This window comes from Etheostoma spectabile, chromosome 14 (assembly GCF_008692095.1).
Source record: "Etheostoma spectabile isolate EspeVRDwgs_2016 chromosome 14, UIUC_Espe_1.0, whole genome shotgun sequence".
NCBI lineage: Eukaryota > Metazoa > Chordata > Actinopteri > Perciformes > Percidae > Etheostoma > Etheostoma spectabile.
In genome coordinates, this window is record NC_045746.1 from 8,788,304 (window position 1) to 8,804,449 (window position 16,146).

Sequence of the window (16,146 nt, forward strand, 5' to 3'; positions counted from 1 at the left end):
AATTCCTGAGCAGACAGCAAGGCGGTTTAACATGGTGTGAATTTGTCGTTGGGTCATTGATGGAATACAGAGTGTGAAAACATGCAACAAACATAGAACAACTTGTTATGAACAAGATATATAACACGCTTTGACAGGAAACATACCTTTTCTCCTTTTACACCAGCAAGACCTGGTGGACCCTGTGTAAGCAAAGAGAAAGTGATGTACAAATGCATGCAGAAACATGAAACACATGCAGGTGCACACTCTCAAACACGTGCGGTCACCTGCAAGTATTGTGCAAGCCCCTTTCCATTCAGGTAAGAATTACTGTTGACATAACGCTAACCGCAGATCTACACGGCATGTAGAGGGCAAGGGTGACAGAAGCCAACAGGGATGTATTACACACACAATTCTGCAGTAAGAGGAGAATCCCTGCATATCCTATTTGTACAATAAACATCATGCTTGATTCGCCCTCAGGACATCTCAAACTTTTCCTCTCATCCAGATGCTGCTTAATCTGTTCCACAAAATAGGATAGCAAGATGCTGCTTTGGTTGTGTGGAATTAAATTTCTATCATTAATTCCGATAAAGACAGTGTTCTGACAGTAGTGCCGTATGCAGTATACATTTCTACTGTTGAACTTCTGTCACAGTAAAGCACACTAACAAAAATGTAATAGTATAAAGCAAAATAAAAACAAACATATACAGCAATGGCAATATATATATGATATACAGCAATATACATGATATACTGTATCACTGTACACTGTACACTGTTGTGTGTGCAAGGATAGCATCAGTTCTTTTTCTAGCCCTTTTGATCAATCTCATTGTTTTGCTTCCATTGCGAACAAGGCAACAATGCAACCTCTCAAAACAGAATGTAAGATAAATCCAGTTTTTTAATTGCAAAAAGCTGTCTGTGTACATTTGGATTAACTGTATTTTGATTTAATCCCTAGATAATCTCGTACCTGTTTGCCATCAGCTCCAACACCTGGAGGTCCGGGTGGACCCGGAAGGCCTGGTTCGCCTTGCTTGCCTGTTACTCCATCGGGCATTTTATAGGCAGCGGGGCCGCTACCAACCTCGAACGACTGGCACAGACCACACTCGCCCTATGGGAAGGCAGGGAGTCAGGATGGTCAGTTTGCATGACAATCAAGCTACATAGTGCAAAAAGCCAATGCATATGTCTATGCTTACCTTCTCACCCTTTTGGCCAGTAAGACCAAGACCAGGCTGCCCCTGCGCTCCCTGTCAAGAAATACATATGGCATTAATGCGGCATGGAACGAGATAAAGTATTAAATGGATTTTTTTTTAATATGCACTTACAGGTTTGTTTCTGGAGGTACTGTAATTGTGAGATGCTTGTGCAAAGATCGCAAAAGCAACATATGGAAAATGTTCAATATCCCAAGAAGGAAACTCCATAATAACGCGTAATTAGCTATTAGTATCTAGCGATCAAGTAGTTATTGACAAAACTGACATACTATTTTGTACTTAACTAGCTCTAATTTTCCATGTTGTGTGTTGTAATGTTGTTTTAATGACTAATTTAACATCCGGCCAACGGACAACAGTGAAAATTAGCCTGCAGGTGGAGCACCCTGGCAGCTAATCTGGTAGAACATGCGCTCCATCTACCAAGGTTTGATCCCTGACGCAGCGGCCCCGGGTTCAATTACGACCTGCAGCCCTTTGCTGCATGTCTTTCCCCTTTCTCTCTCCCCCCCTTCCTTTCCACAACTCTCCTATATATTAAAGACCAAAATGTCCCAAAATTAATCTTAAAAATAAAAATATTTAGCATGTTGGCTAACACTGGCACTTTTACAGTAGTCTATATCCACGTTCCACATCCTGGTTGCTCCGTTGCCGACAAAAATGCCCCAGATTTTACTCTTTTCGACTGGATTTCCATTACCTTCATCTTTCTTCGGTGGATTTATAAGGACCATGGTTAACTGCTCCTCAGATCTCTGCAGGGTAAAACAAGACAGCTAGCTAGGCTGTCTGTCCAATCTGAGTTTTCTGTTGCACGACCAAAACAACTTTTGAACGCATACACGTTCCACCAGAACAAGTTCCATCCTGAGGCTATTCTTCAGAGGCACCACAGCTCTATCTGGTGCCACGAAGATTGTGATCAATAAACCGGAGCATATTTTTCTCCCATCCCTGAATGCTGTGTGGACTAGCCAGACCCTCCATGGCAGCGCTGGGGATGAAAGTCTGGCAAAGCGAGACCACATTTACAATGATGTTGATCAATGTGCATTAACCCTGAGAATGAATAAATAAACACACTACAATATTTTTTAGTCCAAAATCCATCCAACATTGCGCTCCACAGCAAACGTTTGTCACTGCTCTCTTACCTTTGAGCCTTTCTGTCCATCCTTGCCACCAGGTCCCCGTGGTCCAGGCTTTCCCTGGTCCCATAAACATATTTCATTTAAATACATCACTGAATCTGGATGTGAAGACATTCTGTTTCAAAGAACTGAATCTCAACTTACCGGCTTACCGTCAGCTCCTATGCTGCCTGTGTTACCCTGCAGACAAGTTTAAAAATGTTCAAAAATCACTACGCCATCTGAATTTCACAAATTGCTAAAAAATTGTCCAGGTCTTTTACATTGGTAATTCACATTTCATAGGTAAGGTGCACCCTACAGGCAGTCATGTCAAATGATTTTGGTTTTTTCACGAGCTAAGCTTCTCACTAATAAGTTCCCTGCTGAGTAAAATCCCTGTGGCAGACAGTTTTGGGGCCTAGAATTAGCGCACCGCTGCGATTATGCTCATCATAAAGTCTATTACGAGCCTCATTCTGCAACCTACTGAGTCAGTTCACCTTATGTAAATCTAGTCTGCTATTGAGGTCACCAACTCACAGTGCTGTTTCATTTCATGTTACCTACCTTCTCGCCTTTAAGACCAGATGATCCTACATTTCCTGGCTTCCCCTATGGAGCAGGGGAAAAAATTGAACAATACATCATTTTAATTAAGGTGCTTATCGCTGCTCACACATGCAAGCAAACACACTGACATAAACAAAATCATGAAAACAATTAGCCTCAGTTTTCTTCTACCATGCATGTTACAGTATTTAGAATTGTTGCCTTTCAGTATAACCAAAGATAAAAAAAAAAGTTTGTCATGGCTTTCACCTTGGTTGTGTTTTTGAGTTTACTTCTCTGCTTTTCAGTTTACATTAGAATCACATTCAGTCTTACTCTGACAGACTTACTTGCTCTCCTTTCCGTCCGATCCCAGGTTCCCCCTTCTCGCCCTTCTGCTGCAGGGTTTGGCCGGGGACGCCGGGGACGAGGTTAGGGGTCAACTCTCCGAGGGTGGGGCACACAGAACACTGCTCTCCCTAAAGCGCGTAGACAGTTCAAAGGTGGGTCAGAGTTTGTCTACCAAATAATTATCCACATCACGACTCATTCAAATAGAAACACACTAAAATAGCATGGTTAGAAATGCTCTGGTGCTCCGAGACAGGAGCAACTAGTGCTACATGAACTATTATGTGTACAGGTCTAGCATGACTCATAACGCAAAGTTCCCTAATTACTCCTCTATCTATCTGGCAACGGAGTTAAGTAGTCTGAACAAGAAATTGTTTAACCTTCAGCCTAATAAAAGCTGACCTTTTCTCCTTTGATGCCAGGTGATCCTGGTTCCCCCTGCCAAAACAAAGAAAAACACAGACATCCAAGATGGCAAATTAGTCCCAGCTCACTCTGATGAACGTGTTTGCTCTGAGATGTCACGTCTCGACATGGCATTGCAACAATACAGCGGTACAATTAGGCAGATATGTGTTTGTGTGTATCAACTATGTGTGAGTGGGTAGGTGTGTGGAGCTGGGTGGCATTCATGGACAATAGGGCTGGGTACCGTTAAATAATATTCAATACCGGTACCGATACCGTGACTTCGAAACCCCGGTTCCTTAACGATACCTTTTTCCGATACCGATTTGATAAAACAAAAAGAAATAACATTTCACATTAAGGCAAAAAATATATATTTGTATTCTTCAGCTCGTACTACATGAGCCCCGTCTCTATGTAATGTAGAGTATTTTCTCCGTGACTCTACAGCCAATCACAAACATTATTACATATTCACAGAAGCATGCTGCATGCTTATTGGCTCACCAATGCTGATCAGATTAACTCCTTAGGTTTGGAAATTGGGTATTGAATGACACCGCATTTTTGATACTTGATACTTAGAGGCAATTCTTTCGGTGCCTAAAAATGATTGAATTTGGTAACTAGCCCTAATGAACATATGGTTACAGATATACCAAGGTGGCTATTTGTACTGTGTGTGTGTGTGTGTGTGCATGTCTGTGTGTGAGCAATTTGTTCTATTCTGTGGAGTTTAGTTCAGCTAGTGTGCTTGCATCTGCTTTAGGAGAGAGAGTCTTCTGCTGCTGATGTTAGCAAGTCTGAATATATAGGAACGCAGATGAGTGTGTGTATAGGTCACGCTTCCACAGAATCTGAATGAACCATAAGATGTAAATGAACGACTCTATACCTTGTGTCCCGCCTTGCCACCTGCGCCCAGAGGCCCCTGGTACATACAGGGGAAAGAAAAGAAAAGAGATGAGCAGGGATGAGCCAGAAGTTATTGTTGGTTCAACTTTGATAGAGTGAGGTCATCATATCTCTCTCTCTCTCTCTCTCTGTTTCTCTACCTCCTTCCCCCTCTTCCCTAACCAGGTATGACAGATGGATGCTTGCATTATTGGAAATCGTTGCACTGAGAATCTCATAAGGCTCTAGATTTATATTCTTTTTCCCTACCACATATCACTCCCTATTTCAACCTGCTGGGGTTAAGTCGGGAGCTGTAGAATGAACAGGAAGAGAAACACAATGCCCAGCATGTTGAGTGCTGAGTCACCGGAGAGAGAGAGAGAGAAAGAGAGAGAGAGAGAGAGAGAGAGAGAGAGAGAGAGCAATTACGAGAGAGAGAAAATATGATGCAATTGCAATAACAAAATGACCTTTGCCTTGAAGCATAAACTTTTGACAGCGTTTCACGCGTTCGCTTCTTGAGCTGCAGTGAGAATACAACCCAGAGGTATAAATACACGCCATACCTTAACCTTAAAATGATAAGGAAAATAAAATATATACGCTATCAAACAAGTGCTCAAGGTTCAATTGTCAGCTACAGCTCAGACTGTGACTACGACTCGCTAATAAAACGTGTAGCGAGATTGTAAAAATGGTAAACTGAACCACTCAGGGTAGGTTCGGAATATATTACAGTTTGACATTGAGCTTGAACAGTTGTACTTACAGGCGGTCCTCTCTCTCCTACCCCCGGTAACCCAGGCTCTCCTTTAGGGCCTGGCTTCCCTTGCAGAGCCACTGTGTTACCCACATCTGTAGGCAGCACGGGGCACACTTCGCACGGGTCCCCCTAAAGATTGAACTCGAGTCAATAAGTGGATGAGAGAGCACACAGGCGTAGAGATTCAGAGATTAAAAACGATGTTTGCAAGTACCTTGTCTCCTTTAAAGCCCGCTGGTCCTCTCGGTCCCTATGAAAACAGCAGGACCCCAGTCAAACACTGATGTATCCGCTCAGTCAGATTAGACAGATCCATTTCTGAAGCTCATGCATGCACTGCTGAATATCAATCAATGTTTAAAAGAGTCTCTCACTGGATCTCCTGACATCCCTTTCTCTCCCGGAGGTCCGGTATTTCCCTGTTAACACAAATCAGACTAGTGTTACAGGTACCCGGAAAACCATGTTTTTTAACTTGTCAAGTATGTAATTTTGGGGTTTTACTAGCCTAAGGATGGCAAAGAGCAAGGGGCCGGCAGATGCTCTGTCAGTAGGGAGTTGGGTTGGGAACCGGAGGGTTGCCGGTTCAAGTCCCCACACAGACCAAAGTATGGTGGTGGACTGGTAGCTGAAGCGGTGCCAGTTCACCTCCAGGGCACTGCCAAGGTGCTCTTGAGCAAGGCATTGAGCCCCCAACTGTTTGGGACGCCTTTCCGTGGGCAGCCCCCCTCACTCTGACATCATAAGTGCATGTATCGGTAATGTGTGTACGTGTGTGTACTTCAGGCCTGTGTGTAATGTGTATAATTATAACAACAGAGTGAAAACATTGTAATTTCCCCTGCAGGATTAATGAAGTATTATTATTATTATTGTAAGAATTTCTGAATTTACAGAAGGTTACGTAATCCTTCAACCACAGTGGAAAAAAAGGTGTGATGATGTTTATGTGCTCATCTGTATCAGTGGTTCCCCCACATTCCAATTAGATGAGCTGTTGATCCACCTCACCCGTCACGTTCCAAATATGTTCTTTTGAAGGGATTATAAATTGCGGGGGGGAGGGGGGGACAACATTATGTGTCAAGTGGTGAACCTACCGTGTCTCCCTTTGCACCACCCGGTTCACCAGGAGGGCCCTGACGGGAAAACAAAGTACGTGAATCTTTTGAACTGCCGTTCTGAAGACACTTTTAGCCTTCTGACTAAGACAATGATTGCTGCACCACAAGAAGGAGTCCTGTCAAGTCCTGCCCTGCAACTATGACATCAAGGTCTAATAAATTATGAGTTCTACTTTTATTGGTCAAACTGAGACCATCTCGAAGACGAGCCTAAGGACATTACGATAACCAGTTACACCTTTTAAAAAGTGCACATATACTTCTTTATTTTCACCAGAGGATTAAATAAAACAAAACAAAAGCACACACTTACTGGTAGGCCAGGCTTTCCGACTCCAGGTGGGCCTGGAGATCCGGGCTTCCCTGGCTCCCCAGCCAAACCCTCAGGACCCACAGAACCTGGGGTACCCTGGGAAAACGAGTTCACCACAGCTCTATTAAATCAGGGTTTCTGCAGCTTTCACCAAGTCAAATTTAAGACTTTTTAAGATTTTTTTAGAGACCATTATAAATGATACTAGACATATATATATATATATATATATATATATATATATATATATAAACACTGTATATGAAAAAAAAAAAAATCAGATGTCAGAGTCCAGAAACATCTTCTGAAACAATTGCCTGTTGGTCTCATTCGTAGTCGTAATTCAGCAATTTATATTTGGACTAGCGACGGAAAGAACTACAACACCACAGAATTAAAAAAACAAACATTATAAAGCTGCAGGAACATTTCAATGAGCATTAGAGGTAGCGTTGCATTGACCCGGGGTAATTAAGACCTGTTGAAAAGGATTTCAGAACACGAACAAGACTTTTTTACATTTTAGACTTTTTTAAGGCCCAGCGGAAACCCTGTAAATCCAACCCGAACTGAATATATATGACTGACAGGTTGATGGTAGAAAGTCAATGAAGACAGACCTTTGTCCCCTTGGGGCCGATGACACAGATGGACCCTGCTCGACCCTGGGAAACGGTGACAGACAGAGAGAGAGAGAGGTGACAGCATCAGTATGGTCAGTGAGATAGTCATGGCCAGCCCGGAATAATCAATCACATCTACAAAATGTTGTCATAAATTGTCAAAAGTCAATTGTTGATTTCCCCCGTTTGTTGACATTTCACAATTGGAAATTGGACAGAGGTTTTCTCCTCAGTGGTGCAGACGCAATATTATAAAGCTGCCTGATTCAAGTCACATCAACAAGAACATTCAAATTCAGAATGTCAGATAGCTTAAGGAAATATATTCTCCACCAATCCATCTGTCCATAACAAGCACTTAGCCTGGCGAACAGCTGAACGTGAGCGCGTCTGACGCCGGAAACCAGAGAGGGAATATCTCAGAGAACACACACGTTGTAATTTGTCCCTCAAAACTTTTCATGCGTCTACAGGATCACTGCGCTGAACACGGAAGATTAAAAGGTTTAAGTCTTCCTGAATGGGCGCCTGCCTGTGTGTGAGAGACGAACGGCGCAGTCAATGAGGCAGCATTGATTGTGCAAGCTTTGTTGCTCCAGCCTAATCTAACAGGCATTAACAGGCCGACTTAACGCCACGGGAGAGAGGGGGTCTAAGCTTAAAGAGTAATACCCTATAAGTTTACTGAATATCCACTCTTAGCCAGATAAAAATGGCTGTGTACGTGTGTGTGTGTGTGTGTGTGTGTGAGTGTCCTAGTGTGTATTTGAGTGCATGCTTATTTTAGCATTTGTGGTACTGAAAATATATCTTTTCAACGGTTTGACTTAACCTCAAAGCAAATATCACGTCTGAAAGACACTTTTATTGATTCATATATACAGTATGAAGACAATATAAATAATAAATAAGTCAAAGACACCTACATCCTTGCCTGGAGTGCCTGTGAGACCCTGTGTACCGATCTCTCCCTTCTGACCTTTTTCTCCCTGGACAGGGCCAGAGAAAAAACACGAGGAGAAACAAAGAGAGGGAAAAGTCAAATAAAATAAGGGGTTGGAAATGAATTAGATGGGCAATAAAAAGGTCATATCTTCATTATTCATCAATGAGAGTTTCTTTAACCTTTTACCTTGTACCCTGCTGCTTCGCCCCAGTTGGCAGGCAGCGCCTGTGGAGAGGAGGAATGGAGACAAGGCCCAGATCAATGACCTGGCTCTAAAGAGACATCACACACACACCACTGGAGCATAGCAAACAACACAGTGACCAGTCAGCAACCCGAATGGACTACTAGCTGGAACCATATGCTCACACACACACACACACACACACACACACACACACACACACACACACACACACACACACACACACACACACATAGACGCACACATGCACCCACATACACACACACAAACTGATGCATGAATTAGATGCATCACACGTATATGCGGTCTTGGAGACCTGCACAAATAAATTCAGGCACACATACAAAGCACACACTCATTTCCATGCATAATTAATAGTGGGACTGGATGCTTGAAAATTGATTTTTGAATAAGGATCAACTAAATAGCTGAAGGGTTGCGAGGCAGTGGGATGCGGTGCTGTAACCTGTAGCGGAAGATTGGCACTCACCGGCTCACCTCTCTCTCCCTTCTGGCCCTTGGGTCCCTCTGTGCACTGAGGTCAGAGACACTTGGTTGGCATGTATTATCACAGACCATGTTTTGGCAAATTTTTAGGTCCTAGACAATGCTTTAATTCAAAACGAGTGGGACGCAATGGAAAAAAGTTACTTACTGGAGCTGAACTGGAGCCAGAACAGCCATCCCCCTGAGATGGAGAGAGAGTTAGAAAAGAAGAATGATTGCTTATGGGTGATGAACCAAATCAGCGAGCAACCTAAGAATGCATATCAACTAGTTGGTTGGATTGGTCCACAGCCAGCATCACATTGCACTACGGCAGAATCCAAGTGTTTGTATTGGAGTGTGTACGTAGATAGGTATCAGTGTGCAGTGCTAGGCATGTCTGGTCACATGGGATGACATCACACATTCCGCTGATATTAGTCTGACTACACACACATAAAGATTTGTGTGTGTATGTATTTTGGTCATGTCTTTCACACTCACCCGGTCGCCTTTTTCCCCTTTCAACCCAGCAGCTACCTGCAAAACACACACACATAGAGTCACACGCTCCCCTGTGGTGTGCTTTAGACATGATCTAATGGAAAGAAGTGAAAGTAAAGATCAGAGATCCTTACATTTTCTTCCCCATTCAGGAGTAAACAACCAGCACACTACAGACAGACAGACAGACACAGTGAGAGAGAATTATTATTATTGAACTTTATTTAATATTCACTGTGTGTCTGAGTAAAAAGGAAGTTTGTGCAGATGGGTTGTAGTCTCTGTAGTCGCCAGGAGGAGGCACTGTTACACAGAACTAAACTGTGTGTTGAACCTCTGTGTTGCTACAGTATGCAGTTAAAAAAGGACGGGAGGAGGGTGGATGAGGAGGGCACACAAACACATAGACGTCCACACGCACGCACACACACACACACACACAGACACACACACACAAAGCTCTCATGGGAGACAATGATCAATAGGAATGTCTGATTCCCACAGCACAGAAGTGAGGATACCAGCTGCTCCTCACAGGAGGGTGCACTCGCACACACACATACCAAATAAGGATAACCATTATAAATAACTAAAGCAATCTTTAGCGGAAGCGAGTAATTAAAGCCGAATTCCCCCACCCGTTTTTTTTTTTCTTTTTCTGGGAGTCATGCTTTCACACACCAGGAAGTTTGCATACATTGAAGCAGCACATTTGAGCATGCTGAAACCATGGAAGGTGGCTAGTAACAGCTCAGAGAGATGTGTAATTCTCCCTTTTCTCCTCCGCCACCGCCTCCCCCCCTCCCCCCTCTTCCTACGAGCTACAAATCTATCAATGGCTGGCTCGACCAGCTGCAGTGACGATTCACTCTTTCCGAGCTCTTGTCTGGCCGTGGGCTTAGTCAAGTCCTCATACAGTTCCACTTAAAACCTCTGCAGCTTTGCCTTTATTGTTCATTCTCTGCATTCAGCTTTGAAACGGAAAATGTCAGATTGCAGTAAAAGAGCGGCACTCTCTGTGCATTATGAAATGGCACTAAAACCTCCATGTAACTAAGCCCAACTTATCTGTAAAGGTCACTAAAACTATGCGTAGTGTATATTATGTTGGCATGTCAATTAGTCTGCTGTGTGTATTTTATACATTTTTTGTCTACTGTGTGTATTTATACGTTTTTTTGTCAACTTGTGTGTATTTACACAATTTTTGTCGACTTGTGTGTATTTATGTATTGTATTTTTGTTTACTGTCTGTATTTATACAGTACGAGATGCAGTGTTTTTCTGAAAACCTCAGCATCTCTCTAACCTTCAGTTTGTTTGGTGTCCCACAAGCATGACGCTGTGTGCCTACCTCTCTCTCTCTCTCTCTCTCTCTCTCTATTCCCCCTTGTCCTCTCTTTTCACTTTTCTGTGCAGGAGTCATCCTGGGACCTCTCTCTCTCTCTCTCTCTCTCTCTCTCCCTCCCCTGGCTGTTGGTGCCTCATTCCAGATGTTCTGGATAGGGATCTTCATACTCCAGGAAACTCAAACACTCTTCTACTCTCTCTCTCTCTCTCTCTCTCTCCCTCCTTTCCTTTCCTTTATGGCGAATGTGTGACTTGTTGATATCGGGGGCTATCTGAATAAAACTGAGATGACTGTTAGGCTTGGCATTTTTGTTTTTCACAGTAAACATCCTATTGTGCATTGTTAACCTATGGCACTAAGTTATGGTTTGAAATAAATGGGTTGTCTTTATGTATATTAATGTTGGCAGTACAATCCTCTAGAGAATGAACCATTTCAAAAATAACAATCCCAATTTAGCTGCTAAATGCTCCATTATGTACGCTCTAGTTGCTAAAGCGCTCTGTAGAGCTGAGGGAAAAGTCGTCAGTGATAACTTTGTGTGTGTGTGGGCCACCACAGACAATCATTTTCATGTTGTCATGGTATCTATTTGTCATATATATATATATATATATATATATATATATATATATATATATATATATATATATATATATACACACACAGTATATATATACTGTATATATAAGTATATAAATATGGATTGGTGCAGCTTTAATAGTATCCAGTTTCATAGTTGGAATCCCAGTACAAAGTTTGGCACAAGTATCCTAATTAGTGTCATACTTTAAGTATTTAACATCCAAACAAATTAACTTTTTGACATCCACCATCCCAATACACAGGCTCTCATTCTACATTATGCATGCCAAAAGCTATGCTCATTTATTAGTCTAAACATCTCAAAAGACAGGCTGATTTTTTTTGCCACCAACATCCTGTCAACGAGCCTTGTTTTTTCGGTATTAAACATCACAAAGGGCTATTTTTTTGGCATTTTTATGGCATAGCTGCCAGGACTTGACAGAACAAGGGCAACACCCAGAACCCACAGATGCAAATCTAATATCAGTAAAAACACTTTTAGTAATTAGTAATTGCCTGGGTTGTATGTTTTAAAAGAATGTAGAATCAATTATATATTTAGGGGTTTATTAGTGCCACTTTCTCAATGCATGATACTTTACTCTGATGCATGATCTAAAACAAACACAGGAAGTAGATGCTGGGATTTTATTTCAAATAGTCCTGAAATGTTATATCTGGTCAATGTGTATTACACATTCTGTAAGTGTCTCGTCTTGCCCTGATGTTACGTGTTGAGGACCACAATGGAAATAAGTCCTGGACTTTATTGTGTTTTTATCCTCGATTGTATTGGATGTCTTTTCCTGTGAAATGCAATTAAAAAAAATCCAATCAAATCCAATCAGAAATCCTTTGTGTTACAGTAATAGATTCCTGTTGAGCCCTCTGACTCCCATAACCAGGGAGCCACTGATGTAGCAGCTATAGAGGAATAGCTGCAGCAGCATGACATAAACACTGTGATTGTGAAATTGGTTTCTGACTGAGCTTTAGGATTGTGCATATTTGTTGGCATTTGTGTTGCAATGCATAATTTAAGATATATATCAATGGATTCCTATGGGTGCTACGCCTAGTTTTACCTTGGAAAAACTGTCGCCTCTGTAGTTTGACCATATTAAACCCACAGAACACAAACAAAGTCACTTTTGCTTCTTTGCGAGTGTTTGCCCCCAGTGGCAAGGCAAGCTTACACAGGAGCAACATAATGAAGCGTCTAGAGTTTTGCAGTCTATTTGTGAACAAAACATGCCTTCTGTAGGTGAACGACAAAATGAAGAGGCAGCGGCAACTCCCATCTGACACTCGGTGCATAATAAGGTGGGAATCAGTCCGTGGTCGGTAAGCGAGCGAGGTACGTGTTGTGGAGGGAGGAGGGAACAGCGATAGACTGTTTCTTTTTCTAAACCCATGCACGACACACACACACACACACACTATCAAAGCTGCACACACTTACATTGTCTTGCAATTTGAATTTCAGCGGTGCATACATCCTTATCCACCCATTTACTTGCTAATCCTGGACCCTAAACATTGGACTTTTAGAGTCTCCAATTCAACTGAACCTGCATGTGTTGGGTGGACTGGGGGAGCTTGAGACTTGCTTTGAGGCACATTGTCTTGGTCTGAGCCACTGAGCCAGTCATTAGAAATTCAATACTGTAAAATCAAGTGTGTGTGTTTGTGTGTGTGTTTGTGTGTGTGTGTGTGTGTGTGTGTATGTGTGTGTGTGTGTGTGTGTGTGTGTGTGTGTGTGTGTGTGTGTGTGTGTGTGTGTGTGTGTGTGTGTGTGTGTGTGTGTGTGTGTGTGTGTGTGTGTGTGGATTGTGAGGCTTACTTTCTCTGCCAGATCCTTTGATGCGAAAATCTCCTGTTGGTAGATAGAAAGAAAAGGGTAAAAACAGAAATGACAAAAAAAAGAAAGAAAACATCAGGTCTCTGAACATCTGAACATGACCTCAATATTGTTGCCATATTGGCTTCACATTGGTCCAAAACTGCTTTCTGTCTATGTTTAGACACTAATGTTGTCAGATTAACAGCCAACACTGTCTCAAACCATATCAAGGCCCGCTAAATGCAATAGCTTTAAAGAGCATTCCCAGAAATATTATTTAGCGTGTTTTGCTCCATTTTGGCTCAAATTGTCTCAAGACATTAATCTTCATTTTTGAAATATTTTTCAAACCTTTGAGCACATACTGTATTCAGGTTTATATACCCAGTCACTGGCAGTTCTGCTGCAGTTCTTACTAACTCTTGACGATGATCCCAGTAATGACAGCAATTGCATTTTTTAAATATCTCTATAGTATCAACATCATTTGAGATCTTTGGCATCTTTGGTTGTTTTCCTCTTCCATGTGCAGGGTATCCCTGTTGTTATTGCAATTCGTTGCATCAGATCCACATCGAAGAAAAGAGAAATAAGGGCCATCTTGGTTTCACACACAGGTCATTAACAGTTATTCTTTATTCTGAGTGAAAAAAGAGATAAAAGCAGATGCGTTACTGTACCCCATGAGCCCAGGGGCAAATAAAAGAGATGGACCCTTCTGTTCACAGAGTTACATCAAGAAGCATGGAGGAAGGACTGGAAAGCTGACCGGAAACAATTTGTTCGAGGCAGAAAGTTAGAAGGATAAGGAATAGGTAAGAGTTTCGGCAAAGGGACGAAGGGAGAAGACTTTGTAAAGCTGGTTTTGGACTTCAACGTAACAAAATCAAGAAGAAACACACTGAGATCAGCGAAACAAGACACAAAAAAGCCTTTGGGTCCTCTGAGGACCAGATGACCTTTCAGATGGGAGCTGGGCTGAAAGCAAGGGGGGGGGAAAAAGGTTGAAAGCACTGGAAGATGAGAAACAGTGTGGGTGAGATTTGTCATACCTCAGGAAGGCAGTAACTGCTGTGACCCAAACACAGACACAATCAATGGTACACACACCTTTGCACCAAACCTGATTCGACTAGTAATTGTCAAAACAGACAACAGAAGATGTGGCTGATTTCTGCATGTCTGATGAGTAAATTCATCCCATAATCCTCTCGGTGAAACCCAAACATTCTATTGGAAATCCCAACGATACCAGATATGTCAGGCTGAATTTTGGGATTAATGTGTATCAAAATAATGAACAAGGCAATTCAGTTGGAACATTTCACTCAGTGTGAGCATCACTTCAATAAAGACGTGGACTCCCCAAATCTATGATAGAGTGAACATTGTCCAGCCTTAAAGCAGTACTAATTCTAGCTAAGTGACATCTAGCTTAATACTTAGAGGAGAAACATGAAATTAGTATCCACCTCCCAATCTAACTCTTGGCAAGAAAAGAAATATAATATCAAACTATTGCTTTAAAAGAGCACTTAGCGTTGTACTCCTTTAAAATTGTCAGATTTACTGTGAACCTTTAAAATGCAGCATAACCAAAGATCATTCTCATTTTGGTTATTCCTCACATCCTTCTTCATAGTCAAAAGCTGATGCATACATTACCCACAATGCAACTCGACAAAAGGAAATTTGGTTGGAGAGGTGGGTTTGTTATGCTTTTAGCAGCTAATGAGGCCTTGGGCAGCTCTGGTAAGAGCCCTTCTTTTCTAACTCCACCCCCATTTTGTTATTTTTCATTTTTTTCATTTTTAAACAAGTAGTTTTGAGACACAGCCAACGCTGACTCAAGGGATATAAATTTAGGCAATTTAACAGTCTTCACTCAGCTCCTTCTTCAGCCACAAAAGGGTTAATACAACTTTTCTTCACACATCCAGTAGTAATAAGACTTGTAAACAGACATTCATGTGTAACCTTTGGAGAAAAATGGGGGGAAACTGTAGGCTATATTATGGGGTTAACAAAGGAATACACTGTACATCTACAGTATTTCACCAACAGCTGACCCAAATTTACCCTGTGCTCACTCCATAGCAATAAAGAGCTGTACTCTTCCCACATACAGAACACATGACATTCCAAGCAAGCTGAGTATTAAATACACTCAGTGAGGCTTCGTTAAATAAAAGTGGTGCTATGAATCAGTAACATCTGGCCTGCACACTGGAATCTTGGATTACATTGATCATTTACTAACATCCAGATAAAAATAGAAACAACTCAACGGAGTCCGTGCATGTGTGAGCATGCTGTGAAATAGGGCAAAAGAGAATGGAGACAGCGTAGATATACAAGTGGGGAATGAGGACAGAAATGTGTGTGGGGGTGCAGTGCAGTCATGGCAGTTACACATCTGTAAAGAAGATAATGGTAACATTACTAGTCGTGGAATATTGCACTATATAAAGCAAGGCATCATAATACCTAAACTGAAACAGTCTGCAACTGACAGCAGAGAGCAAGGAGAGAAGGAATGGCAGGTGAGAGAGAGAAAGTAACACAGAGAGATGGCGTGTCTGAGTTATTTCTGAGTTATTATAAGTGTGTCGGACTGGAACCATCTTTGGGATTGATTACGGTGCCTTTAAGTCTGCCAGAGCTCTAAGTTAACACCAGCTCTCCACAAGACAAACACCAAGCCCTAATGCATAGATAATTGGATATAGATCCTATTAATATGAATGATGAAACAAGCAGCTGTGTTAACTAAAATAAATTGCCTTTATGTTATACTTCATGTATCACTGCAGTATTGAAGCAGCCATAA

The 16,146-nt window shown here is 41.9% G+C and overlaps 1 protein-coding gene across 4 annotated transcripts in view; it reads right to left on the minus strand.

Annotated features, from left to right (window-relative positions):
- The window catches only part of col16a1 (collagen, type XVI, alpha 1), an 88,634-nt gene that overhangs the window by 33,705 nt on the left and 38,783 nt on the right, over window positions 1-16,146 (minus strand). For 3 of the 4 annotated variants that reach the window (XM_032535245.1, XM_032535241.1, XM_032535243.1), the window contains 22 exons: window positions 13,317-13,349; window positions 9,669-9,704; window positions 9,535-9,570; window positions 9,200-9,232; window positions 9,035-9,079; window positions 8,526-8,564; window positions 8,320-8,382; window positions 7,391-7,435; window positions 6,771-6,866; window positions 6,434-6,472; window positions 5,708-5,752; window positions 5,548-5,583; window positions 5,340-5,462; window positions 4,569-4,604; window positions 3,668-3,703; window positions 3,262-3,390; window positions 2,930-2,974; window positions 2,525-2,560; window positions 2,384-2,437; window positions 1,203-1,253; window positions 971-1,114; window positions 147-182 (listed from right to left, as the gene is read on the minus strand). In XM_032535245.1, the coding sequence (XP_032391136.1) occupies window positions 147-182; window positions 971-1,114; window positions 1,203-1,253; window positions 2,384-2,437; window positions 2,525-2,560; window positions 2,930-2,974; window positions 3,262-3,390; window positions 3,668-3,703; window positions 4,569-4,604; window positions 5,340-5,462; window positions 5,548-5,583; window positions 5,708-5,752; window positions 6,434-6,472; window positions 6,771-6,866; window positions 7,391-7,435; window positions 8,320-8,382; window positions 8,526-8,564; window positions 9,035-9,079; window positions 9,200-9,232; window positions 9,535-9,570; window positions 9,669-9,704; window positions 13,317-13,349 (1,236 nt within the window). The remainder of the gene's footprint in view (window positions 1-146; window positions 183-970; window positions 1,115-1,202; window positions 1,254-2,383; window positions 2,438-2,524; window positions 2,561-2,929; window positions 2,975-3,261; window positions 3,391-3,667; window positions 3,704-4,568; window positions 4,605-5,339; window positions 5,463-5,547; window positions 5,584-5,707; window positions 5,753-6,433; window positions 6,473-6,770; window positions 6,867-7,390; window positions 7,436-8,319; window positions 8,383-8,525; window positions 8,565-9,034; window positions 9,080-9,199; window positions 9,233-9,534; window positions 9,571-9,668; window positions 9,705-13,316; window positions 13,350-16,146) is intronic. The other variant, XM_032535244.1, reaches the window with a different exon arrangement.